Source organism: Agelaius phoeniceus, chromosome 16 (assembly GCF_051311805.1).
Source record: "Agelaius phoeniceus isolate bAgePho1 chromosome 16, bAgePho1.hap1, whole genome shotgun sequence".
NCBI classification, from domain to species: domain Eukaryota; kingdom Metazoa; phylum Chordata; class Aves; order Passeriformes; family Icteridae; genus Agelaius; species Agelaius phoeniceus.
The window spans coordinates 10,338,507-10,366,455 of NC_135280.1; the positions used below are offsets into that span (position 1 = coordinate 10,338,507).

At 40.1% G+C, this 27,949-nt stretch overlaps 1 protein-coding gene across 1 annotated transcript; it reads right to left on the reverse strand.

Moving 5' to 3' along the window:
- Positions 1 to 458: 458 nt before the first annotated feature.
- Positions 459 to 27,946, reverse strand: CIITA (class II major histocompatibility complex transactivator). Its single transcript, XM_054643519.2, has 21 exons — positions 27,789 to 27,946; positions 22,526 to 22,667; positions 20,770 to 20,883; positions 20,280 to 20,339; positions 18,886 to 18,969; positions 18,256 to 18,318; positions 15,444 to 15,593; positions 14,089 to 14,229; positions 13,898 to 13,954; positions 13,059 to 13,118; positions 11,835 to 11,900; positions 9,681 to 11,388; positions 9,405 to 9,578; positions 8,466 to 8,537; positions 7,074 to 7,154; positions 5,959 to 6,051; positions 5,530 to 5,613; positions 4,713 to 4,796; positions 4,148 to 4,231; positions 3,385 to 3,477; positions 459 to 2,516 (listed from the first exon to the last, which is right to left on the reverse strand). The coding sequence occupies exons 2-20, from the start codon at positions 22,650 to 22,652 to the stop codon at positions 3,405 to 3,407; spliced, it is 3,375 nt and encodes a 1,124-aa protein (XP_054499494.2). The 5' UTR covers positions 22,653 to 22,667; positions 27,789 to 27,946; the 3' UTR covers positions 459 to 2,516; positions 3,385 to 3,404.
- Between the last annotated feature and the right edge of the window lie 3 nt (positions 27,947 to 27,949).

Consider the following 27,949-nt stretch of genomic DNA (forward strand, 5'->3'; position numbering starts at 1 on the left):
GATCACAGCAGCTTCTTAGAGGGCAGCCAGTGAATGCAGTTTCTATACACAAGGCACTCATTTGACAAAAACATTTTGGAGGAGCTTGGTGCCATAAGAATATCCAGACTTTCAACCCAGATTAAGTTTAGAACTTTAACTGCAAAGATTGAGAAAGGATGAAAACCCCATTTTGCTTTTATTAGCAGGTGACCTCAGTCAGCATATTTGTATCTCCTGATCCTGAACTTACAGTCTGGCAGTTGGCATTGCAAGAACTTGTTCCTGTTAAGAAAGAATTATTTCTCCATTTCCAGCCCACTGAACTGTTCTGTCCATTCTGTCTCCCTCACACACAGTGCTTTCCATTAGCCTGCAATACAAAGCCCCAAACCTGTTACTGTGGCAGAAGCCAGCAGTTGCTGTGTGGTTTCAGTGTTTCCAAGAGAAAAATCAAAATTTCAACAGGTACTAGGAGGTACTGTTAAACAGAATACTTACTTTTATTAATACTTTAAAAAAGATGTGTGAAGACAACCAAAACACTGTGTCAAAATTTACAATCTGTACATTATAAACATACATTCCCACTAACTCAGAGAACAGCAGTACACCCAACATGATTTTAGTAGTCCAGACATCATCCTGCAACATTCAGCTGCCTGTGGAATATTTAGCACATTCTCAGACTCAGTCATGGTAAAGTGCAGCTGCAGAAAATATCCCTAAAGGGCATTTGTCATCCAAAGCTTAGCTAGGAGAGGTCAAGACAAGGATGTGCATGGCTGGAGTGCCACAGGCTGATGGGGATATCACACCACATTTGGCTCAAACTACCTCCCATTCAAGCAGCTCCAAGAGAGAGGAGAAATAAGATTTTTATCCATGGCTCTGGCTAGAGTTTGGCTACAGAGAAGAACCATGCAGATAGTTAAGAAAAATACAAATTCTAATTACAATCGTATTTTCCACAGAGTTTTTCCTCCTTGCTCTCTGTTCCTTCACATATTATGTCTGATTCCCTGCTCTCAGAAACAACAAACAGACCCTCCTTTCTCCCTTCTTTTTTTAATTTGTCCACATCCCTGCTGTCAAGATTCTGCAGGCACTTAAGCAGAGGAGTAGAACTTGCTGGAAAGAAAATGAATGTTGTGATTTTGAACTGTTTAAATCTGTGAGTTTTTAAAGACCAAGAAACAGAGTATTTGAGAGGTTAGTTGAGAGACTCTAGTTTGCACAGGTCCTTGGGTCAGTATTGTCAGTGCTTCCTAGCAGAAGAGATTTCAAAGAGGTTGTTGAAGTAACCCTGAGCTAACTGTGAGGTGAAGACTTCCCAATTTGTAGCATTTTGAGCATTCCTACTTTTTCCATCCCTTTTTGTTGTTCTGTCTCAGACCGTATCTGAACAGGAAGCCAGAATGATGCTCCTGACCTGACAATTGCCTCTGCAGAATTTTAAGTTCTCTTCATGTTCACAGAGCAGAAATAAAAGAATAAAAGAGACAAATGGTTTGCTGTTGCAGTCAGCAGGATGAATATTTGGCCCACATATGACTGAGACCAGCAGCATAGACATGATAGTGCTTTGAGATGTGCTTTTGGTGATTGCCTGGTTATTTATAACTCTGAGCCACAAGGCCACATAAACCACACACAGTAGTGATATCACTGTCAAGTATAAAACTGGTGCTTGTAAACATTTATGCTGCCAGCTGCAGCACCAATCCAGGTATATGAATTCCGAGTTCTCATTTGAGACAAAGTAAAAACCTTCAAAGATTGTTTGAGGATTTGTGAGCAATAAACTGGCTATTTTTATCTATTTGGATTTCTGCAATAATTTTAGAAAAATACTTCATCATTTTACACTTTCAATTTCTTTCTTCTCATTACTTTTTTTTCCCAATCTTTTTGAAGGATTCTGTAACAAGTCATAGAAGATATGTTTCTATCCCTTAAAGCAGCACTGATTACTAGTGCAAGAAGAAGAAAAGAGCAACTTCTAGAATCTTGTGGATAATCTTATCAGAACATTTCCTAGGGCTGATGACTCTTTTTTATGCTCCTCACCCTAGTGCTTCCAATCAGTCCATACAGAGAGGTGAAATGTGTAACACTGAGCTTTGGAAGTCCAAAATCATCAGACGAAATTTGATGGCAGTTACCATTGGCACCATGAAATAAACAATCAGATTTGATCTGTCAGTGCTTCAGATGTTGCAGGTTGAGCAGCTTTCAGTTTGCTCTTTGATAACTTGATGGAATTTTATACTCACAATATCCTTGTGCTTCCTGGTCTCCTTTAATGGTGGTCACAATATCCAGGTGCTCTTTTCATCTTTGATGTTGCTTAACTTTTACTATTTAAGTAGAAATACAGCTGGGTCTTTGAATAGCATTTTAAAACTCTATCATTCATCCAATTTAAGCATCGCTTAGAAATGTTGTTTTTTGCAACAAACATGAGAACACCAATTCATAAAGCAGCAAGAAGACAGGAAAGGACAGAGGACACCCTCCCCTCTTCTTTATGACACCTGTGAAATGATGAAGACAGAACATTAGATGTACACCTGTCAGATTACCACCATTAAGATTACAAAAACCATAGATTTAATGAGTTGTGTAAACAGACAACAGTGGCTGGTGGATGCTGAATGGTTCAAGGCTGGGAGACAGGATCCAGAGTTCCTGCTGCTATTTATTCTCAGAGCTAATGCAGGTTTCCTCACAGTGATCATATCCCTGGTGTCCTTTCTCAGGAAGGTAGGGTTGTTCAACAGGACAAATATTTAGTTGACTGTAGGCTAGTAAGGAGCACCACAATTCTTCACTGCTGCAATTACTTCAAGGATCCTTGAAACTGTGCAGCAATGAAATAAAAGTGGCTGCCAGTGGCTAAACCACACAATGACACAGAACAGGGAATGTAGGAGGGAGTGTTTTGCTCTGAGTACTGTACAGGTACAGCTGCACAGTCAGACAAGCAGCTGTTGAGGATTTGTATTCAACAAAGGGAAAGTGAAAGGACTTACTAAAAAACAACACAAAACAAGTTCTGAGGAGTACAGAACTCATCTATTAAACATGAGAAGTACACAGAGCTTTGAGAAAATGAGAAGGTAAGCAGGGCAGCTGCCGGTCACTTAAACTGGGCTGGACTGGAAGTTCTAGAGGTCCATTTTAATAAAGCACTTGCAGTCTGCTAGGGCAGGTCCAGGGAGGAGGGGGGTGCCAGGTGAGTGCAGGGAAAGGGGGCCTGATGTGACACTGATCTGTGGGCACCATCTCCAGACTTGCCCATGGACACATGGATGCTGTTACTGGGCCTGCTGCCAGTGAGCCTGGAATCAACAGCTCCCACAGAAACAAACTTGGTTTTCTCAGGGAGCCATGGTTTGTTACCTTTATGGAATCCTCTGAATCTACACACTGATCCTGGAGTCCAGCTGGTGAAGGTGTTCAAGAACTCCATAGGGAATGGTGGGATTCCACATCCTGTAAGGGCAATTCAGAAAGGAAAGAGATTTTAAGAAGTGCAGTTCGTTTTAGCTTCTTTTGGTGTGCTTGATGTGTTTGTGCCTTTTTCTGGTTGTTGTTGCTGTTGGGTTGGTTTTTGTTATTTTTTTTAAGTTGTCCTTCCTTTTGACTGTTATGCTATGAAAGTATGTAAGCTATGGAGCAAAGGAAAATGCATTTTGATTTAGAAAAAAGCAGTTCAGTACTCCATAATCTTGCTGACTCTGGTTACACAACTGCACTCCTGTCTCTGTAACTGATTTTTTGACCTTCATCAAACTCCCTTCCTCTGAATGTGTACTGGTAACTGCAGTCTATTTAACCTCTAATGATGGCTGCTCATTGTTTATCCCTCAAACACAAGTGGGCAGCACAGAGTAGGTCTGGCTCTCTGGGTGGGAAGAAGATTAACAAAGGGAGACTCAGTGGAAATGTTTCAGTCAAGACAAACTCGATTGCCTGGGACTACTGGGAATTAATGCAGCTGAAACCAGAGACAACATTTTTTAACATCTCTGCTTTTGTATTTTGCTGATGTCTTCGTTTGTGCCTCTTTTAAATCTGACAAATCCAGAAGGCAGCTTTGGCATGATTGCTAACCCAGTTTTACAGGATGAAGGTACAGCAAACAGCCTGTCAAGAGACTTACACCAGGTTCTTCATATGGGGACATTTTCGTAGGCTGTCAGTCAGCTGCTGGGCTCCAACACCAGTTATTTTGTTATACTGAACACTGAGGAATAAAAACAACTTTGTTAATCCAAATCAAATGGTGTAATCAAACATTTTATTCAAAATAAAAAGTACTATATAGGTTAATCTGCAGATGGGATAAGAAAGAAAAAAGAAAAAAGCCAAAATAGATTGTCAGTTCGAATAACCTGTAATAATACACTCAGAAGGTTGAATGGGAACTTCATTATGTTAATTCATCAGAGGGATTCCTTCTTCCAAGTTACTGAGGTCCTTCTCTAGCTCCCCCATGAGCCTATTCCCCCACCTTAACACCAATATTTCTGGGTTTCTGGTGAACTGTTCCTTAATCCTTTCCAATCACTGACTATCTGGACTCTGCAGAAGGACATTTCCCCTGTGAAATTTTCCCAAAATCTTCCTCAGTTTCTGTCTCCTCCAAAACCAAACATGGAACATTTGTATTTTCAGTCTCCAATGAAGTAAGCTCTCCTGGGCCATCTCAAAGATTTCATACTCACTCTAGCACTCTTAAAGATGTCATTGCAGGAAGAACCTTTGCCAGATTTTCTGCTCCAAAATCACAAATGTTGTTATTGTACAAGCTGCAGAAAAGCAAACCAGAAGAGTCACAATTGAATAATGGATAATGTACACAGATATTAAATCAAGGGTTTTCAAATATGGTAAGTACATCTTGAGTTTCATTTTATGCTTATTTGCAGTTAAAGTTTAAAACACACATTCATATTTCTTGTTGCAAGTAAGGCAAATGGCCACATCCTTCTTCATGTAGCAGAGGTACAGCAAAAAAGGTCCAGATTCTATTATTCTGTGGATAATAAGAACATTTCTGTCCACCCAGATCGAATTAAAAATCTGACAAAAAAATCAAGCTTAAAGATTTGGGGTAGAGCATTCAAAAGATTTCCCCATCACCAAATGACTCCAGAATTGCACACCAGGGTTCCTTGCATTCCCTGCTTCCCTCAGGCCTGTGCCAGATTTCCCAGTGCAGTGGGATGGGCCATGGTCCCTATATCAGCAAACACAGCTTTGGGTTTGCAGCAGATGTGGTGCACATCTGTGCAGGGCATGATTCATAACTGGGTATTATGGACTGGATTTAAACATCAGTCCAGTCTTTGCTACATTCACAGATATCTTTCTGTATGTCTGTCATATTTCTTCTCCTCTTCTTTCTAAAGACTTTATACAAAAATGAAGTGAAAAGCTTGGCTGCTGCACAGTGTTACCTCTTTGTTCCCTGGTCAGTAGTTTCTGACAGAGACAGCAAGGCATGTTTTCAAAACAACTCAGCAGGATGCCACTACTCACCTTAGTGTTTTTAAGGAAGACAAGGAAGGGAGAGCTGCAGCAAGGTTCTCTGCACCCAGGTCTGTTATTTTATTCTGTGATAAACTACAGTAAGTGAGATCACTTTGTTAGTTGAGCACATTTATTCTAATTTATTACAATGGGGGGGAAATTAATTTTCAATTTTTAAAAAATATCAGTTGGACAGTCTGTTTAGACCAAATGCAGAGAAAAAGGCAAGATAGAGCCCTTGAAGAGAAGTCAGGAAGGATTAATCTATTTGTCTAATGAATGTACTGATTAAGTATCTCCACAGGCTCATTGGTCTTCCATGCCCATGGGATACTTTTACCCATAATTGTTAACAGACAGTCCCTTAAGTCTCTAGGTTTAATCTGTTTCTTCTCAGAAACTGTTAACCTTACTTTAATGTTACTTTAATACACTTACTTTAATGTTTCCAGTGATGTCAGGGTTGGAAAGACTTCAGATAGACTCTTTGCTCCCTCATCTCCTATGCCATTTTCACTCAGAGCATCAAGGCTGTGTGATGACAAAGAGAGAATTAGCTTCCCTTTTAATCTAAATTTTTGTGGTCTATTCACCTCAGAGACCATTCTATCTATCTTGAAAAGCTTCTCTGCAGTAGCCTCAATCAGCATGAAGCACCACACAAATTACAGCTTCTCTAATAAGCAGCTTTCTGCTGCCCAAATTTAAAGCATAAGAATTTTTTTTTTACTAGTTGAATGCCTTGACCCATTTCCTTTGATATGCAAGATTATTAAAATAGTTATGAAATAGCTGTGTTCCAGCTAAGCTGAAAGGAGATTTCCTGTGCACACAAAAATACAGAACTGACAAAATCCAGCAGAGGCTGTAAATCCTTGCCTAAACCTCTCCTTCTCCAGAGAGGGAGTACTAAAAATGAAGTTTTCCTCATATCTAGTCAGATACTGGAATTTCAGATACTGGATCCCCTTCTAATCTGACAGATAATGCTGGGATATATTTGATATATTTCATATTTTCTTGTTTACCTGAAATATTGTCCAGCTACAGTACAGACAAATGGCCCATGGGCTGCATAAGGCCAAAGGCCCTCCCACAACCCAGGAACCTTCCCACAGGTGCCATGCACAACCCTGACTACTGCTGCTGCACTTGTTTCTAGTGCAAAGAAGCTCAAAACTAAGAGAGACTTGGTTTGTCATGGATGCTCTGGAGCTCCAGTGAAGTCAGAAGTGACTGCAGGCAGTTGTCAGTGGTGGGGCAGGGAGGGGAGGCCCCAGGGGCCCTGCACTGAACCTTCACCCTTTACCCAGGAACACCCCAGAAAGGGACTGAGGGTTCTGAACAAACCAACACCAGCTGTCTCCAGGGAGGATGGGGAGTGTCAGCTTTTAGACTGCAGTTACAATTTGGGAATGTTTCTGCTGGTCAGTTTGGTCATCAAACAAGGAGTCTTGTTGGCAAATAAAATGTTTCTTGGGTACAAGAGCTTCTCCATCATCAAGGGCTGCTGAGGAGAAATGTTGGCAAAATTAATCTTTAGCAGAACTCACTCTAAATGCTGAAGTGATGGAAATGCTGCAAGAATTTTCACGAGTTTTAGCAATCCTTGAAGGCCACATGCTGGACCCAGCCTGGAAGAAAATACACACATACAGCAGGTTTTTCACAGGCTCACAAGCAGCAAAACTCAGGAATTTTTGAGTTCTTTCCCAAGCCCCCAAGCTAGTTTACACTCCTCAGAAGCAGCCATTCCCTACCACCTGCACCAGGGAATTCTGCTGTGAAGCCTCCAGATGAGGACCAACAAGGCTAAGGTCTGGCAGGACAGAGCTTGCACAGCAGCACTGGGACATTTGCCACTTTTTGTTTCTCTCTGCAAGACTTATCTCACTTGTTTTAGATTCTTATATTTCTGTTCTTTATCTTTTTCAGGTTTTTCACTGGAATAATCTTGAGATGAAATACATATCTATCTCAGTATAACTGAGAAATGGAAACAAAGTTATTTTCCCCTGACTAATAACAGTCCAGTCTAACTTAAGATCAACATTTTACTGCAGCTTAAAGCATAAATTGCATTTAATTAATGCTCCAAGCATTTGTCTCTCATATCCTATTTGGAGTTTCTTTGGTATCAAAACAAGTTCAGTTATTTAAAAGGATTAGCATTTTAAACAAAATTTAAATAAAGGGAAATAGGAAGAGGAAATTAGAAGAGAAAGCAGCATAAAATCAGAAATGAGGCCAAGCATAGCTGTCCCAGGTTGGGTTAGATTTACAGAGCAGGAAACAGGTGAGAACACCTGATGAGAATTCTCCATTGCACTGCTGCAGTTTCTGCCCAAACAAATTCACATGCTATGGCAGGATATTTTGAGTAATAGAAGAGCCTTGGAGGCTACTTACAGTTTGGGGGAAAAAAGTGTTACTAAAACCTCACTTTTAAAGTAGTGTTACCAAGTCAACCTTCCATCTTCCAGGAAAAGGGTACTAGATAATTTATTTTGGGAGGCATTTTCTGATGTAATCCTCTCATGGCCTTAGCTCTGATAGGGTAGAAAATTATGTCAGAAGACTCAGATAGAAAAGTTCAGCATTTCTGGGGGAAAAACTATTTACCATGTAGTTGGATCAAAGTCAAAATATTTTATGCCCTGTGGCACAAGATCAGTACCTTGTGGTCGGGAGGTAACTTGTACTAAAACAAAAAAAAAAATTGCTAGAGCCCTGTTGATCTGTATTGCTGCAGGAGCCAGAAATAATGTTCTTTGAGTTTTGGCCAGAAGTTAAACAATCTAGTTCAGAGAAAAGCAAGACAGCAATAAATGGGGTTTACTTGGTGCTTTAAGCTGACTGTACATCAGTGCAATGGCTGTAGCCAACACCCATGACTGCTCCTCCTTAACCAGGACCACCTCAATCAGTACAAATTCAGCACTTACGCAAATTCCAGTTTTCTGAGGTTCCTGATGGCAGGAATTTCATAGCTGGTGCAACCAGATGCTTCTTGCACACTAAATAAATCACAGTAGAATCAGAGTATGATAAAAATTTTAACAGCCAAAATAGTGATTTAAAAATAATCTGTTAACAAACTTCGACAGAAAATTAACCACTGTTGCATTAACTGAGGAACCAGAAAACTTTAGAGTAACTTCTGCTCTAACCTCTCTTCAACTGAGTAATTTCAATCCAATAATTGCCTTTCATAGTGCAATTGTTTGCTCTTTTTCCAATAAAACTTGAAAATACATTTTTCTAAATCAACCATTTTCTGTCAACAATGAAACTATTTTGTCCATCTTTCAATCAAAATACTCCACCCATGTTAAAATAGAAGTCATCATTAAAAAAACCCAAAACAAACAACAAAATTTTACTTCTGCATGTTTTTAATTGCAACCAATCCCCTGGCTACATCAGCAGCAGGAATGGAGCACAGGGTTTCTAGACCATGTCACACAAGATTTTATCTCCTGGGCTAAAGGACTGACCCAGGCCATTTGGGACCAATGCAAAACAGGCTTTCATTTATGCCCAGGTACTACAGGGAGAAAGAATCAGCCTAAGTTCTGTAACTGAAAGCAATTGGAAGAGGGCATACTCAGAGATTAAAGAGAAATGACAGCTGGCTTTTTCAGTGGCAGTTTTGGTGACTGCTCTGCACAGTGCTGTCATTGCTTGTCCTTGCCATGGCAGCCACCATACATGGGGTTGGGAGAACCCCCTGTGATGACCCAGGAGCTTGCACTGCCTTAGTTACTTCTCCTCTGGACAAGCAGACAACCCCATTGTCCAGCACTGGTGGTGAAACCCTGTTTTCATAAACTGCTATTGGTATCAATTGGTATAAGAGGAGTTTTGATCATAAATGATCCTACCAATTCATCATCTTCTCCTGCATCTCTACAAGGTCGGAGAGGTCACTGATGTCCTTCATTGTCTTTGCCTTAAAGGGATCAAGAACAAATTTCTCTGTGGATGCTTTCAGCAGTTCGTAGTCTTTTGTCTGTTCTAAAGATTTCCAGAGCCTGACTGTGTCACTGAGGGAAGCCCTGTGAAGTGACAAAACATGCAAAAACCAACAGATGTGACTGCTGTTGTTGCATGGAAGTGTCATCTACACACAGTGCTGCGGGGTACAGAGAGTGACCAACCTGAAAGATGTCACATTCCTCAGGCTGACCAAGGCCTGCAGCCCTTGCATGTCAATGCTGCTGTTCCGCAAATCCAAGGAAAACTCTTTTCTTGATCTTTTCAGAATAGAGTGCAGTACATGGACGTCAGGTGGTGTAAGAGCTATGCCCAGAAAAGACAACTTTGGCTCTAGTCTTAAGGCCACATGCTGCAGAAGATAATTGTTCTGTGTTTCGTAAACACAACATAAAAGCTCCAGCAATCTCTCTGGACAGAGAGTATTAATCTGCAGCCTTCTAATGTATTTCAAGAGTGTTTTCTGCTTCTTGGTTGATTGTTTTTCATCCTCGTTTGAAAGAGAGCGGAAGCAGGGATCATCCTGGAGAAACATCAAACCAGCCACAAACCGAGGCATTAAATCTAACCAGTTATAAGGTTTTTTCTTCTTGGATAGAAAAGACAGGTACTTTGTCAGATTTTTATCCTTGAGCTCTTCTGCTAGCAAAAGGTGAAGTGCACACAAGAAATTCTGAATGACAAAATCAGAGAATGTGCACCCAAATTCCTCTTCTTCACTATCTGAATGTTTGGGGAATGCAAATGGCAGGAAAAACCCATACTTCAGAGCAAACTCTTTAACTTCCTTAGAAGGAATAAGATCACTTTTCATTGCACTTTGGTGCTTTTCTCCAAGACACCAGGCTACACGAGCTAGGGTAGCAAGATTCTCTTGATTTTGTGTGGTTGTAACATCTGTTTGCAGAAACATTATCTTCTGCTGAAAAAATTTCAGGAAGACTTCAGTAAGAGTTGAAGGAAGACTTTTCTCTCCCATTTCAAGCATGGCCTCACAGAGAAAACAAACAAATCTACACATAACAGGACTGTAACAATGACTGAACAAGTACTCACACTCTTTGATTAATTTCAGTGCACAATCACAGTAGAGTGATTCTTCAAAGTATTTGGTTATGTACAATTCTCTCTGCTGAGGGGAAAATCCTACAATTTCAATAGTCTTATCCACTTTGGACATGTACTGGTACAGTTTGTCTTTTGGTCTTGCTGTAAATAATAAAGTACAGCCATTGAGTATCTTTTTTTGGATGAGTCCTGAAAGCAGCTCCTTTATGCTGCACAAATCCTTTTCAGGCTGGCTGGCTAAGCAACGAGGAAAACTCTCGTGATCGTGCAACCCTTTAAAACCATCAAAAATCAGAAGGACTTTATCAGGATTTTGCAACATATACTCAAAGATCTCTTTGCTTCCCTCTTGAGGTTTTACAAAAAATTCAAGCAGCAGTTCCTTCAGGCTGTATTGCTTCTCAGGCAAGCTTATTTGTTTGCAGTCAAACCAAAATACAAATTCAAACTGAGAAAACTCTCCATTGGACCAGTCCTGGCAGATCTTCTGAATGAGAATGCTTTTGCCCATTCCTGCTTTTCCCAGCACCACAATCACTTTAGTCTCTAAGTCTTTACGCTGTGGGATTTGAAATATTTGGCTTCTATCAATGGCTATCTTTTCTTTCTCTTGCAGGCTGCAGGTTACCAGCTCCTTTTCCATTGCTTTTGCACTGTTCTTTCCAGTTTTGGTTTCAGTTTGACTTTGAACAAGTGTCCCATCAATGAACAGGTGATCCAGATTTACTTCCCGCTCCATGGTCACAGATTTGCACGTGTCTCGGAAATAATCCTTAAGGGATGAGCAGAAAGTTTCCACTTGCTCTAGAGAAATAAAGAGCATACACAAACTGAAGGAACTGGTCCACAAATTACAACATCATTTCATGGTGGCTTAAGGGCCTGATTGCAGTATGGTGAAAGCACAGGCATTCCCATAAAGCCCATAGGGCTGGATTCACCCCATGCTACTGCAGCTGAGAAGTGCAGGCACAAAAGACACTTTCACATCCATGAACTGAATAATTTTGGAGCTCTCTGTACAGATGATAAAACCATTGAAGTACACTGAGCTGCTAAGCAGGTACTACAGCTAGATATCTACAGGAAGCCAAGTCTAATATCTTGAAACCAGGAATTGTGTTCAGACCCTCAGAACAGCTTCACAAATTGTAGAATGATTCCTACAAGGAGCTTCTCTGTATGCAAAGAAACACAGAATATTTTAAAAAAAATACTGGAAGGTTTAAGTTCAAGAGTTCTAAACTCACCTGGTCTTTTGAAAGGTTCTTCAGAAGGAATTATGGAATCTTGAACTTCTTGAAATTTCTCTAAATCTGGAGAAACAAAACAATATACTTGACAAAGACACCTAGATAATCACTGATTCAGCTTTACTAATTTTAACAATAAGATTAATGCAAATGTCTAAGTTCATTGTAGCATATATTCAGAGTAAGAGATATTTTGTTCATTTTACAAGGAGAAATGAATCAAATTCTCCCACAAGTAGAATTCTGCTGATGTGCAGTGTTAGAGGCAGAATGGCATCAAACAAGACTACAGCTGTTCTGACAGCTGTGGGAATTAGATTTACCATTTCCAGGTGACATTCACTGTTCTTTTCAAATGTCAGTGTTTTGCATAAATTCATGTTCATGCATAGTGCTTCTTTATGTCTTCAAAAGCAGTAGCTTCCTTTTGTTATTCTACACCTTGTAACCAAGCACTAAAGATTAATGTCACAGAGAAGTGACTCTTGGTAACAGTATTTACCCATTGTTCTCCCTGACAAAGTCCTATTGCTGTCCAATTTTCTTTCTTTTCACCTGATTGCTTTCAAACTACTGCAGACTTTTGCAGTTGGGTCAGGTGAACAGTGTCTCCTTTACACAAAGAAATTGGGAATTTTTCAGAGAGAACACATTTTCTACAGATTGGTAATTGCAGAGTATCAGTTTTGACAAAAGTTTTGGTAGGAAAAACTTTGCAGATGCTAGACAGAATTTAAATTGTCAGAGGCTGTAACAAACTCAACCTCAGAACCTTGTAACCACACACAGATGAGATGTGCAAAAAATTACCTAAACCAAAACAGATTAATCTCTCTAAATATGCACAAATATGTTTCATACCAGAATATAATCTTGATCATCTTCATATAGAATATGATCTAAAAGAAATACAAATCTTACCATTTCAGAGATCTGGAAATTAATTCCTACCCTGCATGCCAGCAACTTTCAGAATGGTTTGAGCTCAGAATTGCTTCTAAAGGGAAGCACCACAGGCCTCCAGTAAGAAAGATATTAAATAAAAAAGGGTTGGGCAAGAAAGTGTCTGGTTGTGATTTACTGTTTATTTTATAAACTAAGAAAACAGAATGCAAGAACAGGAAAAAAAGCTGTAATGAGACATTTAGATGGGAAACTGTTCAAAGCAGGTAGGAGTGCAGAACTTTTTAAAAAGAAAAAGAAACTGGTTTGGCATCTTACATGCTAATTTATCTGCCGCTGCATCTGGAATTCCAGGGGCTGTGGCATACGAAGGTTGTGCTGCAGTAAATCAGTTGGAATTACTGGCATTGTTTATTTACATAAAAGTAAACACAATTTACAAAGACTCCCCCACACCTAGGGGTATTTGCCTCTTAATGTCCATTTTCTACTTTTGCTTTTGGGGCAGTGGAAGCCACCAGAGGGCAACAAACTCCTGCACTGGGCACAGGGACCAGAAACAACACTGATATCAAACTTAGGGTTCCAACAGCCCTCTGAGGGCTGGAAGGAAAGTGTCTCAAGAAAGTTTGTTACCTGAAGTGGGACTGTTAAATCCTGAGCAAGGCTCTGATTTCATTATAAGCCTTTCTGTGCATTAGCTTTCAGTATTGCTTAGTTAAATAAGTTGGTTTTGGGGCTTGCATGGGAGCTGGCTGCAGGCTGGCTGCCAGCACTGAGCATTTCAGATACTCAGGCCATGCCAGCATCAGATCATCTCCCACTTTCTGAGAGTGCTCCTGCACCCTGGGCTTTGCATTGTTTTAACTAAAGCTGACTTCTTCCTGAAACTGGATGTCATAGCAAACACAGCGGATTGGCTGTGCTGAACCTGAAGCTCTACAACTCCTATCTGTACATTTTGGATCAGACTAAGCAGCCAGTGATCAATACAAAGAAGGAAATACCATCCATTTTTGGTTTCTAAAGGTCAATATGGGTAAAGCCTGGAGGGGAAAACTGGCTTTGTGTAGGAGCAATATGGTTTCTCTCCCAGTTCAAAGTGCTGTACCCCAATTTTCTACTACTACCCCAATAACCCCCAATTTTCTATTTACCACATAAATTAACTGGAAAAACTGGAGACATGAATGTTTCCATGGAAGATGTCAGTGCTGCCAAGAAACAAAGCATAGTTTCAGCATATCATAGCTATCAGTAACTGAATTTAATCAATGCTCCTGTTGGCAGCATCGATTTTTTTAGCACTTTATGTCTCTTTATGGGGATAAAAGACTATTGCTCTTACCTGGATATATTATAACATCAGATGTGCCATTTTCAAGAACAAAGTTAAATATCTGCTGAGGAGAACCTGCCAAGCCTGGATTCTCTTGGTACCCTTTTACACTGACTGGTAGGAACTCTGAGGTCAAAGGTTCTGACAATCCTGAAATGAGTGCAGGATAATTACTCTTCTGTTTTTAATGGGTTCTGTTTTCTAAAGCTTTATGAGAGAGAGAAAGTTTTCTAACAGTACTTATCCTTTCTGGCAGCTTCTAGGCAAATCTTCCCAGTGGAGAATTCACAGGATCACATGAGGTCCCATGTGATCCTGTGAATTCTCCACTGGGAAGATTTGCCTAGAAGCTGCCAGATCCCATGGAAGCCATTAAAAAAAGAACTCTTACAAGGTATGATGAGCTTGAAATACAAGGGATTACCCAGCTTTTAGCAGCCACTGTTTTCAATAGTCTAAAGAGAAATTCTATTATCATAAGGAAAAGTGCTTTAGGCAAAGTCTGTAAACGTGTAGTCAAAGATCCAGAGAAGAGAAAATGTGTAAATAGTATGTATCTGCATTAAATTTACCTTCCTTGCATTACATCCTTCCCAAATAACTGCACATCATTCAGGTTGTACAAGCACCCTCCCTCTCAACCCACACTGGGAAAGTTTTTTGATGATTCAGTGCTTGCAATTTAATCAGCCATAGCTCTGAGTTTCTGTAGGTGGGTCAGAATTTCTTCTGCTACTTTATGCTGCTTCAGCTCACATGAGGTACTTCAAGACTCCAGACTTACACACTGGTTTTGGTTCCTTTCCAGCACAGACTTAACAGTGAAAGGTGTGGAACTGGGCCTTTGTCACTTGCACTTCTCAATGTACCATGAGCACCTTCTGCTACCCAGCATGGCCCAGGCCAGGTGCCTACACAGCCCATCAGTGGGATCACTGCTCACTTTTCATGAGCTACATCATAGCCTAGATTTTGCTCTACTGCTGCAAATGTAATTATCCCTCAGTCCTTTACAAATCTCTGGATGAAAAAGAAATTGGAACTAAATTAAAGTTTAATAATGAAAAAATTTTGTGACTTCCTATTCTTAAGACAAGTAAGTAATTACTTAGATTAGCATGTAGTAAATAACTGTTCTGTTATAACCTGCACCAATTAAATAAAAGATTCATTCTACTCAATTAGGAGCATTGCCCTTTTAATTTCCCTTGAATATTTTTCATTCTTTTAGTGAGTGCCACACCTTTAGGAGCTGCCATTTTCCTGCCATTGCTCATAGTCAAAGACAAGATTTACAAGAGAGTTTTCCCCATGTGTAAATCAGCGTGTGTACAGCTGCACACCTACAGCTGTGCTCTACCTACCAGGAATGATGAGGCTTCTTTCCAGCCCGTGGGCAGCAGGAACAGAACAGGACATGTGCTGGTTAGTTAGGGAGGTGCAGCTCACTGGGTGGCTGTTGAGAGGCATAGCAAAGAAACTGCCACTCCCTGCAGAAGCTGCAGGGACCTCCACTTTAAAAAAAAATAGCAAAACAGAAGGAGAAAGTTATCTCATTGATAGAATTTAAAGGAACCAAAGAAGACGTCTCAGTACATAAGATAAACCACTTGATTCTGATCAGCTGTGTTTTGATTTTCCAAAAGGAAGAACAATTCACAATAGCTTTCTGAAAACAATTTAGCTCTCAAAATCTAAAATGTATTTATTAAATTCTGTAGTGAATTACTTTTTCTTCTCAGTAGTTTCTCTTTAAATTTTCTTTTTCTTCATCTTTCCTGGCCTCACTTATTTTCAGATGTATGTAGATGTACATGACCCTACATGGATGACTGATGGATAAGACATAACAATGCCTTACATTGGCTGTACTGATTTTCCAAGCACAGTTTGCTGTCTCAATATTGGACAAAAGCAGAGAGGCCCACAAGCAATAAACTGGGGACCTTGACTCCCTACTTAGACACTACAGTGCTTGTAAGGACAAAGAGTGTGTGTTAAGTTCTCCAAAGAACAGTCACAAACACCAGAGCTTTTAAAGATGCATCTCCTCTGCAGCATATTTTTTCCCTCCAAGAATAGAACAAATGGAGTGAGATGCTTGTGCATTTTACAATTTCCTCTGCTTATCAAAAGACTCCTACAGATGAAGTAAGACACACCTGCTTATTTGAATTAGGCTGTTCATTTCATTGGTTTTACAACACCCCTATTCTAAGGGTTGGTTTTGCTTTTTCCTTCCCTCTCCTGTCTAGCTGCAACAAGTAAGTCTGTACTTCATCACTTTCTGTGGTCTGAGGTTTTTATTAGGAGCTACAAACTTGTCTGGGGTTTGTGCCACTATCTCATTTAATTCCTTTGAGAGAATCTCATCCTTGGCTTACTTTGAACTTTAGTACACATTATTCTCTTTGCTGTAGGTAGTCTTGCACTTCTGATGAGCTGATGCATTTGCCTTTGCAGGATCATACTGTGACACCCGTGACAGGTTAAAGAAACTCCTGATTTTGTCAAGTAGCCCATATTTTTGTCAATTAGATTTTTCTACACAGTACTTTTAATGTCTTATGTATATGTCTCAGCACCTTCACTGGGTCAAGGACAGTAGAAAAACTGATAATATTCTGAGGACTTCCAGAAAAAGGATGGGTGCAGCTTCACAAAGCACCTATTAGCTCTGTGATGCTCCTTTCATCTGGAATGCAGATTCTATAGGGTGAGGCATTTGGAACTGACATGCCATTTCCTTATGGGAAACTGTTATTATTAGAATGACATAAATATAGGCTTCTAAAAGTGCCGAATCTGTTAAGGAACTTAAGCAAATAGAAAGTAATCCACCTTTAACGGCTACTAACTGCCAGGAACTTCACCTGTGTCCAAACAACTCCAGGCAGCAGGTACCACTTCAGTAGAAACTCTGATATCACTCCCAGAGCTAGCAAACATGTTTTTTCTGCTCAGTTCTCCCTCAGAACTCCACAAGAACACTGGAAAACCAGCTTGGATGGCAGTCATGGTGCACATGTTTATTCTCTCAGACTTTCACACAGTCCGTGCCAGCTCCTTATCTGCACTGTGCTGAGGTGCAGTCCCAGATGCCAGAACTCTGGATGGAACTCTGGGTTACACATTGGCTACCCCCCCAGTATGTACATGGCCCCTGGGGTCTGGTACAGCCAGAGTCCCCTTAGGAGGCCTGGGAGGTGTGCTGATATAAAACGAGCCAGATGTCCATTCAAAACACAATATAAAATAGTTAAAACTTATTGCTGCTAAAACAGGTTGTTCTCACCTGGATTTTGGAAGAGTATTTTGCTGGTTTAGCTCTGCCTGAGATACCCCTTTAGGCTACAGTTGGGTGAGAACATTAGCACCAGTTTACACCAGGGGGACAAGTTCCAGCCTGCCTGCTGGCCCCAGGTGTTGTCTTGTAGACGGTCTAACAATGTGCAAAATCTAGAAATTTCCTTTTCTCCCTTTCTTTCTTTGGTTTAAAAGACTTTATAGCATGGACTGGGCCAAGAAATCATCTCTTCACAGTTATTATTTTCACTAGGATGTTTCGCTGGACTTTTGGAAGATGTCACACTTGGAAGAAAGAGGATCAAACCCAGGGCATGTGGAGCTATGACCTGATGGGTAATACGGCTCAGGTCATAGGTTCTGCATTTCCTGGGTTTGATCCTTCTTGTTCCAAGTGAGACATCTTCCAAAAATCCAGTGAAAAAAAAAGGTGTACATGATAAAATTTACAGAATTTGGCACTGACCCAGGTCTCCATTATTTTTCTTTCTTCTCTCATGTGGATTTAGGAAAGGTCAACTGTGCCTCTGCTGATGTTAAGCAAGTAATTTTCCTATCACCTGGTAGGAAGATGTACTTTTGAAGCCTAAGGATCCAAGTGTTCTTAGGCTACCACGTAGCTGATCCTAAGTTGCACAATTTAATAGCTGCAGATAAGAGGACATGGATTTTTTTATATCATAAATTAGTCAGAGGAATCTAAAAGTGTGATTTTTGCAGAAACATGAAAATACATGATGATCAAAATCACCAAATCTATGAGAGCAAACTTTCTGGAAGGTAGAGTTACAGTACCTAACAGAAGATGAGATTTTGGAACATGAGACAATATATGTTCAATAACCTTTTCTTATTCAGCCAATGACTTACCAATTTTCTTATATTTGGGTTCTGAAGCATCACAGTAACTCTCTGAGGCAGAGCTTAAGAAAGCTGAAAGAAAGCAATGTCAGAGTAAGTGGCAAAACTTTGGTAATTTCAAATTTACCCCATGAAACTAATTTTAAATAGAAGGGGGTGTTGCTAGTTTCAATTCAGCTATTTCAGAACTGTACAGGCCCAATGTATAAAAATGAAGGTGAAAAGCCTCATGTTATTTTGCTCTGTGATGTTTTAATTAGGCTGCAGATTTTTGTGCCACAGATGTTTGCTGCTGTTCTTGCTATTAAAAAGGCAATTGTTCAGCCAATGCTTACTGAGCTATAGATACACTGAAAACAAAGTCAACACTGCCATGAGGATGACAGAAATGCAAAGAAATATAACATTAATTTAATGTTGTGTTACAGGAAAACAAATTCTGCGAACTGTAAATTCTACGCTTGGAAGAGCTGCTTTCAGTTCCTGCCCACAAAACTGAACCAAGGCAGAGGAAGCACGTCTGGTGTCACTGGAGAGCTGCATGACAAATGCACTGGGGCTGTGCTAAAGCCAAGGGGCTGGAATGCAAGTTTAGAACTCAGGCACAAAGCCTTTCATATTCTCACTGGTTACACTTACTTCGTTTAAGGCATGACTGCATCTTTATGTCAGGAAATTTCTCAGTGTTTTCAGCAGCAATGTCATCCAAAATAAGGTTCCCTGCTAAAAACATGAAATATGGTCCAATGTCAAACTTTGTTCTCCTAAAAAAATTGCAGACAGGAGTAAAAGCAAGAGAAACACACCAACAGAGAGCAAAGATGAAATATGCTCTAAATAAAAGATAAAAACCAAATAATGTGATAAAAGATGTACCCAGATCCACATGACTTAGAAAGCCCACAGAGCTCTGAGTACAGACTTTGTCACCCTGTGTTAATTTCTGAACTGCAAACTATTAATCTACTGGCAGTGGCTAATAAACCATAAGTACTTCTCAATGCTCTAATGATGAGCAAAGGATCAAACATTGCAGCTGTGTCACAGTGTGATCTCAGTACTACTCAATTTATGTACTAAAGGGATTAGATCCTTTAAGAGACAGAATAAAGGGTTCTAAAAAGATTTTATATTCTGTGTTGCAAGAACTGTGACGTCATCCACACCATACTTTTACTGGAAAATACTTAAAAATTAATATTGCATTCTGTTTTTTTCTAAAACCAATAAAAATATTGCACCGTTGGATGCAGAGCCCCCCAAATTCTAAACACATGAGGAAGCAGTATATATCATTTGAAAATCCATATGAGCTTCCTGCAGCCAGGATTATTCTAGGGAAATACTGACCTTTGGAAAATTAGTCCAAATTATTTTGCTCAAACATAAAATAGGATATACAGATATTCTGTGAACCTCCTGGTTCTATGGATTTCTCAACAGCCACCTATTGACATATCTGTTCTGGAATAGTAAATAGCTGCATTTGTGCTGCTACCAAAACAATGATTTGGTACCACAAGCCAAGCAATGTGTCCAGTCAAGAATGGATGAAGGAATGATTCACTGTATATGTAATAGCATTGCTGCATTACTCAGAGTGAGAAGTAAAACTTGACATGCTTCCTCAGGCAGCTCTGTGCATCCTGGACAGAAATCAGTGTGTGTAAACTGTATTTATATACATGCAAAGTGCTCTGGGGACTTATGTCTATCATCCCTGCCATGCTCAGGGTAAGTGTGATGCTATTGAAGCTATTAATGCACTTGACAGTGAAGCTGTGCATTTTCTATGGGCATGGTGACATGATCAGCAGCTTGGTCAGAGACAAAACTGCCATCTTTGAGAAAGGCCTGTAAAAAGGCATAAAATCCTCAAGTTTTCCAAGAAAATCCTGGGACACTGTACCCACAGGAAAGAAGAAGATACCAGCGGTAGAGAAACTTTACTAGTGTTCAGACTGGGGGGATGAAGCACATGTTAGACAGAACACTGTCATGGAGAAAGTTAGTCTTTGCCATATCAATCTTACCAAAAATGTCTTCAACCTGCTTCTCCTGCTGATCCTTGAGCACATAGTCTACTAATTCAGCTAGCAACAAAAGAAAAAAAACAAAAGAGGAACACAGTAATGACACAGTAATTGTCACAGTGAAACTCTAGTAAGCTTATCCTCATTAACAGAACTCTGCAGTGTAAGTAAAATGGAGGAGTTAAATTAAGTTTTTCTTGTAACTTGTTGTTCAGGAAATAAAGATCACAAGAAAAGAGAAGTAGAGAAAGGAAGTGTTAAGCAGAAGGAGACATTAATAGAGAGTTTTTCCCCCAACAACCACAAGCCACTGTTAATCAGTTTCCCCACAATGCACAGGTTCAGATACCCTAAATCAGATCTATCACACATGAGGGAAAGGCTACTTGAGTAAATACCATGGCTTCAGATTGAGAATACAGTTTATAAGAAATAGCTATAGCAAATGATTGTAAAATAATGATTTAAAAAATGAAAAATGCTTTCGTACCTATTTTAGCATAAGCATCCGTGGTGTTGCAACAGGGGTAGAACCCATCTCCATTTTCATATGAAAAATCCATATTATTTAACTGCTCATAGTTGCTGGCATCAACTTCAAGATCTAGATTTAATAAGGAACATGCATTGGCTCAATGAATGCCATAACCAAGCATAAAAAGCAGATAGCTGGACATGCAGAACAGGCAGATTTGTTACTTCAGCAGAAGGCTTTGGCTTTTCACTGTGTGTTGGCTAAGAAGGAACAGAACTGAACTCTCAGTAATTCACAGTCACCTGGAAATCAGCACTTTTGCTAAACTCTGAGACCTCATCTCTCTTAGTAAATAAAATACTTCCTGAGTGCATTCTATGATGATCGAGCCCAGACTCATACAGCTTATTAAACCTTCTTATCCTTCAGGCTATGGTGGTATCACCCAGATGCCCTGTTCAGAACGCTGCTGTGTCCATGCTAATCCCTGAATTGCACTGCAAATTGCCTGTGAAGCTGCCAGGGTGTTAGCCAGGGACCATGCTAACACCTTCACAGCAGAGATGCCCAGCTTCCAGTGACTGGTGCCATGTCCTGAGGATGTTTGATTTACCTGCATCATCTCAGACATTGCTAAGGCTCAAAAGTATTCCAATCAGTGAAATATGTGATAGCATGAGTCAGTGCTTGACCCCTAATTCATCCTACTTTCAGACAGAGCATGTGAGGCCATGGGGTATGGAACACTCCTGCAGCTGTTTTTAACAGTCAGAAACTGAGAGGGAAAATCCCAGCCTGGGAAATGATCAATCATAAAGATAATTCTGGTGCTCAGTTCTCCACTGATTTGCCCATGTGCCTACTGGCACTGGTCACTCATGAAAGCCAAAATGCTCCAAATTGTAATATTTTCCACCTGTTTGGCACAGAGCTGTGAGACTTCATGCCTGGCATACACCATCTCTTCCCCTCTCATTGCCATTCTCAATCCATGGTCCAGCTAATTTGTTTAACATAAGCTCAGCTAATGCTCCATACCACAGACAGACTTTCATACTTTTATAACAGAACACTCAGAGAAGGAGGAGCAGATCAGTCCACAATTTCCACACAAAGTCAGGAGCACAAAGTTTGAGATCCAGGGCAACCTCCTGATCTGATTACTTGTAGGAACTGAATTGCAAGAAATTATCAGCTTTATACTCTTGCCCTTCTGCTTTCTCATTTGTAATGGAATTATAAAATCACTGTGTCCCAAAAAGCTGGAAAATGGCACCTGGTAATGAAACTCCATTGTTTTGGTGCCTTAGGATCTCAGAATGTAAAGCTGTTTGCTCATGGACTGTGTTCATAGCAAACTCATCTAAAAGTCTCTGTTTAGCAAAACTTTTGGCTTCAAGCCACAGAGGTGTTGACAATTACACTTGGCCAGCTTATGACAGGAACATTTGCAAATAAACTACTTCCAGGAATGATATCCAAATGAAAGCCACTGTCATGCCCTGATGAGGGACAGTACAGTGTGTTTTGTTAGACTGACTGAGCAGGATGCTATAAATACGTACAATTTAAAAACATGGCTGTTTTGGAAGAAGTCACTGTGTGTACAGATACAGACAAACTTAACCACATCCTACCACCAAAGCGCTTGTAGACTTTATTAGTCCCCATGATAAACTGCCATGAGGTGGCTTTGGAGCTAAGAGGAGATGGCAGTTACTTACAGTGTGAGGAATAAACCAGTCAAGTATTTTTTTAGTGTTTTACTAACCTGTAGAGAAGTCACCTTCTTCATCTCCAGATGACTTAGGATCAAAGAAAGTACACAGATGCAATGGGTCAATATCACTGTGCAGTAAATCAAGGTAGCCATTTTCAGGCACAAATACTGAATCCATGGTTTGTCTCCTTGTCTGAAATCAAATTGCACAGCAGTTAGCTATGACACAGCCACAGCTTTTGTCAGTCAAATGCACAAATCCTGCACTGTGGCTTTCTGTTGACAAGACACAGATCTTGAGGCTGGAGAGCTGGCATTTCTTACCAAGACCTGCATTGAGTTATAACTCTGAGTTACTTAGAGATCCCGAGACAGCTTGCAGTGAGACTCACCTATCTGTTACTCCAGGGAGAGGAGTGGGATACTGCAGTCTGACCACCTGGACCAAAAGTGCCAAACATTGAATAAGTGGCAACCCTGGTATCTTTTCAGGATATAAATGATGCACAAGTCCAGCAGGTATCAGGGAAATTAGAAGACTGCAGTGAATATGATGGGAGAATCCAGAAGCCACATTTGTTCATAAAGTTTATCTCTTCCTCCACATCATTGTAAATTCCCTTCTATTTCTGTCCAGTTACTGCAGCAGACACTAGAATCAGTTCAAACATTCCTCCTGGATATTCCACAAGTATAGAATAACACTATGTGTTACTTATTCATCATCTCTATCAAATTATTTCAAACCCAAATATTGCCTCTTCAGTGTTTATAGATCACTGGTGTAAATGCCACCTGAGTTGGTGATCCAAATTATTTACTCCAGCATAATATTGAGATACCAGAATGAAAAGAACAACCAGAAAAATTTTCAGACTCTATCCTGTTAAAATAAGTGTCCACACTCCACAACCATGGAAAGCTTCAGCTTGGCATCAAACAGCATATTTTTCAATGAAGAATATCTAATAAATGGCTCTCAAATACTCTGCCCTTAGCAAAGACCACTGATGTCCCTGTTTGCATCCATCTCTGTTCCTGAGGAGTGCAAATGGGGAGCAACTGCTGTACCATGAAACCTGCCTGCAACGTGGAAAACCCAACAACAGCTAACACTGCAGCTGTGATGAAAGAAGGCAGAGCAGACCTCATCACACAATACCGTGTGCTGTTTGTTATAAACTCATCTTCATTCCTCTTACCCCTCCATGGGGTTGTCCCTCTGAACAGCTTGGAAATGGGTATTTCTGCATTTGCTGCAGAAAATGCCAAAATCTAGAGCCAGGACTTGGAAAAGTAGGTGAACATGGTGTGGATCCACGAGTAGGAATAGCCTGCACTAAGATAGTTCTCCTTTTTCATGTTTTATGGCCTCACTACACTACTAAGATTACAAAAATTTTATATTATTGCCTGGCAGCTATAAATGGAAAGCAGAAGTTGAGAAACCTGCCTGAGAACCAAGAATGAGGTTATAAACACACCAGATTAAATTTTCAGTTTGTTGCAACACTTTGTTTTGCCCCTTCCATTTGTTAAATTAACTGAAGATCTAAATGGGGCCTTTCAGAAGGCCAGGCTGCCAGATTTTGTGAATAAAGCTGTTGAAAAACTACCCCTGAGTCAATATAATTTTGGGGTTAGAGTCAGAGAAGAAATTGGGCAGAAGGCTTAAGGGGAATGCAAAACAGACAAATCTATCACTCCGAGTTCAGTGATTGGCAAACTGCTCGATTACAGCACAAAGAGAAAGGCATGTCCTAGGGGAGGAGACTGAGTAGGCCTACTTAATCTTCATGGAAATACCAAGCTTTAATTATTTTATAGTCATAAGAACTTTTCCATCTTTAAACTTTTCTTTCAATAGCATTTCTCTGTGTATAAACACATAAGAAATGCAAAAATGTTTTATGTTACAATGGTCAAGAAGTCAGGAAGCAACCAAGGGAAAGTCTTGACAGTGCCAAGTCTGGCTGCAGAGCTTAAAACTAGAATGTAAAAGATGGTACATCTCAGGTGCCCAGAGTGAGAGAAACATACTTTTCTACCTTAACAAGATGAAGTTTGTCACTCTTTCAAAAATGAAAAACTCGATTGCTTGCCTTTGTTTGCTACACCAGTCTGAAAGGCCCTCACCTTACTCTGGTATGTTTTCTTCATTGTTTTAGTTTTGACACAAATCCTTGTATCAATGTCTCTCTATTGACTACACTAGATTTAGGATCCTGGGATTTCTTTCTAACCTGAACCAAAACATTTTTAATAACAGCTGTATTCTGCTGCATTAAAAACATGGTCCCACCATGGAAAATATACTGTGAATAAAGAAGCAAGTTTTTGAAAGATGGAAATTTCTACATGGAGGAGGCAGAGGCAAGGAAAACTACACATCAGGGACAGCAAGTGTTTTGCTGCATGTTGCAACTGAAGGACACAAAATGAAACCAGACCTTTACCAAGCTTGTTTACAGCAGTAACTCCTTTCCCAGAGCTTCCCCTTTTTTTGTCACAGCATCCCAGCAGTCCTGTCTGAAGTGAAGGGTGAATAAGCTCTGTACTGCTCAGCACTTCCTCTGTTGTTTCATACAATATTTTAACCTCATTTACTGATATTACATTCCCTTTGGGATCTCATGAGACCCAATGCTGCCAAAACAGGTATTTGCAGTATCATGCCAGAGGAATAACAACTTTTGTGACGATTTCTGTGTTAGGGCTGTGAAGGCCAGTGGCAGCTCTCAGCAGGAGCAAGGCAGAGCTTGCAGGGGCCTGCAGGACAGGAGTCCCCAGGGCCACCGGTGAGGCTGCCACGCACAAAGGGCATGTGCTGGGCGGGGGTGAGGCAGGACAGATTTCAAATGTATTTCCATGCCATTCAGAGAGCTCAATCCTTTGTGGTTTGGACACTGGTTAAGACAAATATTGTTCTTTAAATCCTTAAATAACACCTCCTTTCCCCAGCAGCTGATATGGTCCAGCTGCACAGCCACACTTGGCACCCTGTGTGCCCTTTGTGACACCTCTGCAGTGACACTGGGCACACATGACACTCCCAGCTCTCTGCTCAGGATGCATTTGGTTCAGCTCTGCATCCTGCATACATGGCATGACAATATGGTTCACTTCCAAGACTCACAATGCTTTTTTTCAGTGCCCTTTTAGAGTTCAAGTGATGTATGAATTAAAAATGCTGGAAAAGCAGTGAAAGAAACAGTGACCATCACTGTAAAAGGACAAAGAAGGAGTAGGTGTTCACTTAAATCACATATTAATCATAAGAGTTAGATGGGGCATTTTAGATTTCTAAAGGCAATGGAGGTCATTTTGATTCATCATTTTTCCCAAATAATCTGATTTCATTGTGCCTTATATTTTAAAGGGTCAATATGTTAAAAATTCCAGGCAATGGGGTCTGCTACTAATTTAGATCAAATGTTATCTTAGAGAACAAAGGATTATAAAGGCCAAAGTGTGACATTTACTCCAATAATAATGTAAAGGAGAGAAGATTTGAGGAGAGCTGTTAGGGGCTTTCCTTCCCAAACCTCTGTTGACATATGAACTAACAGGCAATAAATCTCCCACATGTGTACAGAGGTTAAGAAAATGAAAATTTGTAAAGTCATTTTAGGAACAGAGGAAATCCCCCTCTAATTTAACTTTTGGACCAGTTTAGGAAGCTGAGGATAATTCATAGAAAAGAGTAGTAGTGCCATGCAAATCACACACTTGTTAACCAGAGGATGACATAACATCCAAGTCTTGCATAACATTCCAACACCTAGAATTCAGAAAAATGGAACAGTGGGACTTCTGTGAAGACAGGAAGTTGAAAACTGAAATACAAAGATTGCTGAACAAATGTGATTTTCCTGCAACCCCCAGACCCATTAAGTGCTACACACGAGTCTGAGTGAAACAAGCTGACAAAGAGCAGGTTATATCAAGCTGTAAAAATGGAGTCCTGTGAACACCAGTACTTTGATTTAAAAGCACTTTGATTGAAAAGCTCAATATTGCTGGCCACGATTTTATAGCCTTGTTTTCTTACACCAACTTTAGAAAGTTTTCTCTCATCTTCTGTGCCACCCCAAAGGTTATGTCAAGGTGCACAAGGCACTCCCCCAAAGGCAGAGCTGTTTCCTGGCTTTTGCTGCAGACAGTGTTTTGGGACCAGCTGATCTGGGAGGTGGGCAAGGCAGCAGTGGGGAAGGATGAAATTCTCTCCATGTTCCAATCACTTCTATCCTTTTCCTCTTCCCAAATAAATGAGTAACAATTCCTCTGCTTCACAGCTACCACACAGACTTTTCCTTTCAGAAATGCCCGGATTATTTGTAAAATGCAAGTAATGGAGCTCAATTTATATTTAGCTTTGAAGTTTTAGTTTCTATTTCAGATCTGTGAAAAACTTACAGTTTAACTAACTGTTTAAAAGCCAGTTTAACTTTTTCCATTGTATTACCCAGCTCAAGAGGAGATACTACTTTTCCTGAGAGTCTTTATCTTTCTGATGGAACGGTGTTACTTTCCACAGAATTTATACTCTAAAATGAAGGAAAAACAGAGATGCAGCTGAAAAAGAACTTCATCTGTATCCTGCCTGTTATCCTTTGTCTCTGTTAGAGATGAGTTTAAAAGAGTTTAATAAAGCATAAATATCAGGTAAAAGAAGCTTTTGCCTTTCAATGAGCTTAGCTTAGAACCAACAATATTACTTGTCTGGTGCAGGAGATGGACAAGTTCAGGCAGAGCTGTAACAAGTGCCCTGCAGGTGTCAGAGTTGTGATTTAGAGCAGAACTTTACTTTCATGTCCAGTATCACCTCCTATGTCACAGCTGTGCCCAGCTCTCTCATCCCAGCTATGAGACAAAGTAAAGATCACAGCAGACACTTGTCTACATTTTAACTCAATGGCTTTCTTCAGGACAGAACTTCAGCCCTCCTCAATGGGAAAGTAAAGCACTAGGCTGTTTTGCCAGAGTTGTGAAAAAATGGAAATAAGCCAGTTTTTTTTCATGATTCTCAGTTTCACTTTCCATAGGCACAACGTTTATACAAAAAAAGAATATTCTTAACAAAGTCTGAAACAAACTAGAGCAACCCTTTGAGCAAGTAGCAGGGCCAGCCACAAAACAAAATCACAAAAAATTCTCTAAAATTTCACCCACATTTAGACATCGTTCCACTAATGTTTGAAGCAACACAAGTCCAGATACTGACACACTGCAATTACAAATATATACAAAAAGCAAGATAAGTTGAATTTATCATGAAAAAAAGCATGCATTCAAGGGTTGAAGAAAAACTGACCTTAAGGAACTGGACAGCTCCTGCTCTTTCACTCTGGATTCAGTACCAAAAAATGATGAACTGCCAGCCCTTTCCAGGGCTAAAAGAAAGTGACAGCAGAAAGGAGGAAATAAGAAAGACCAGAACACTCAGACGGGGAATTCCAAAGAGGAAAACTAAGA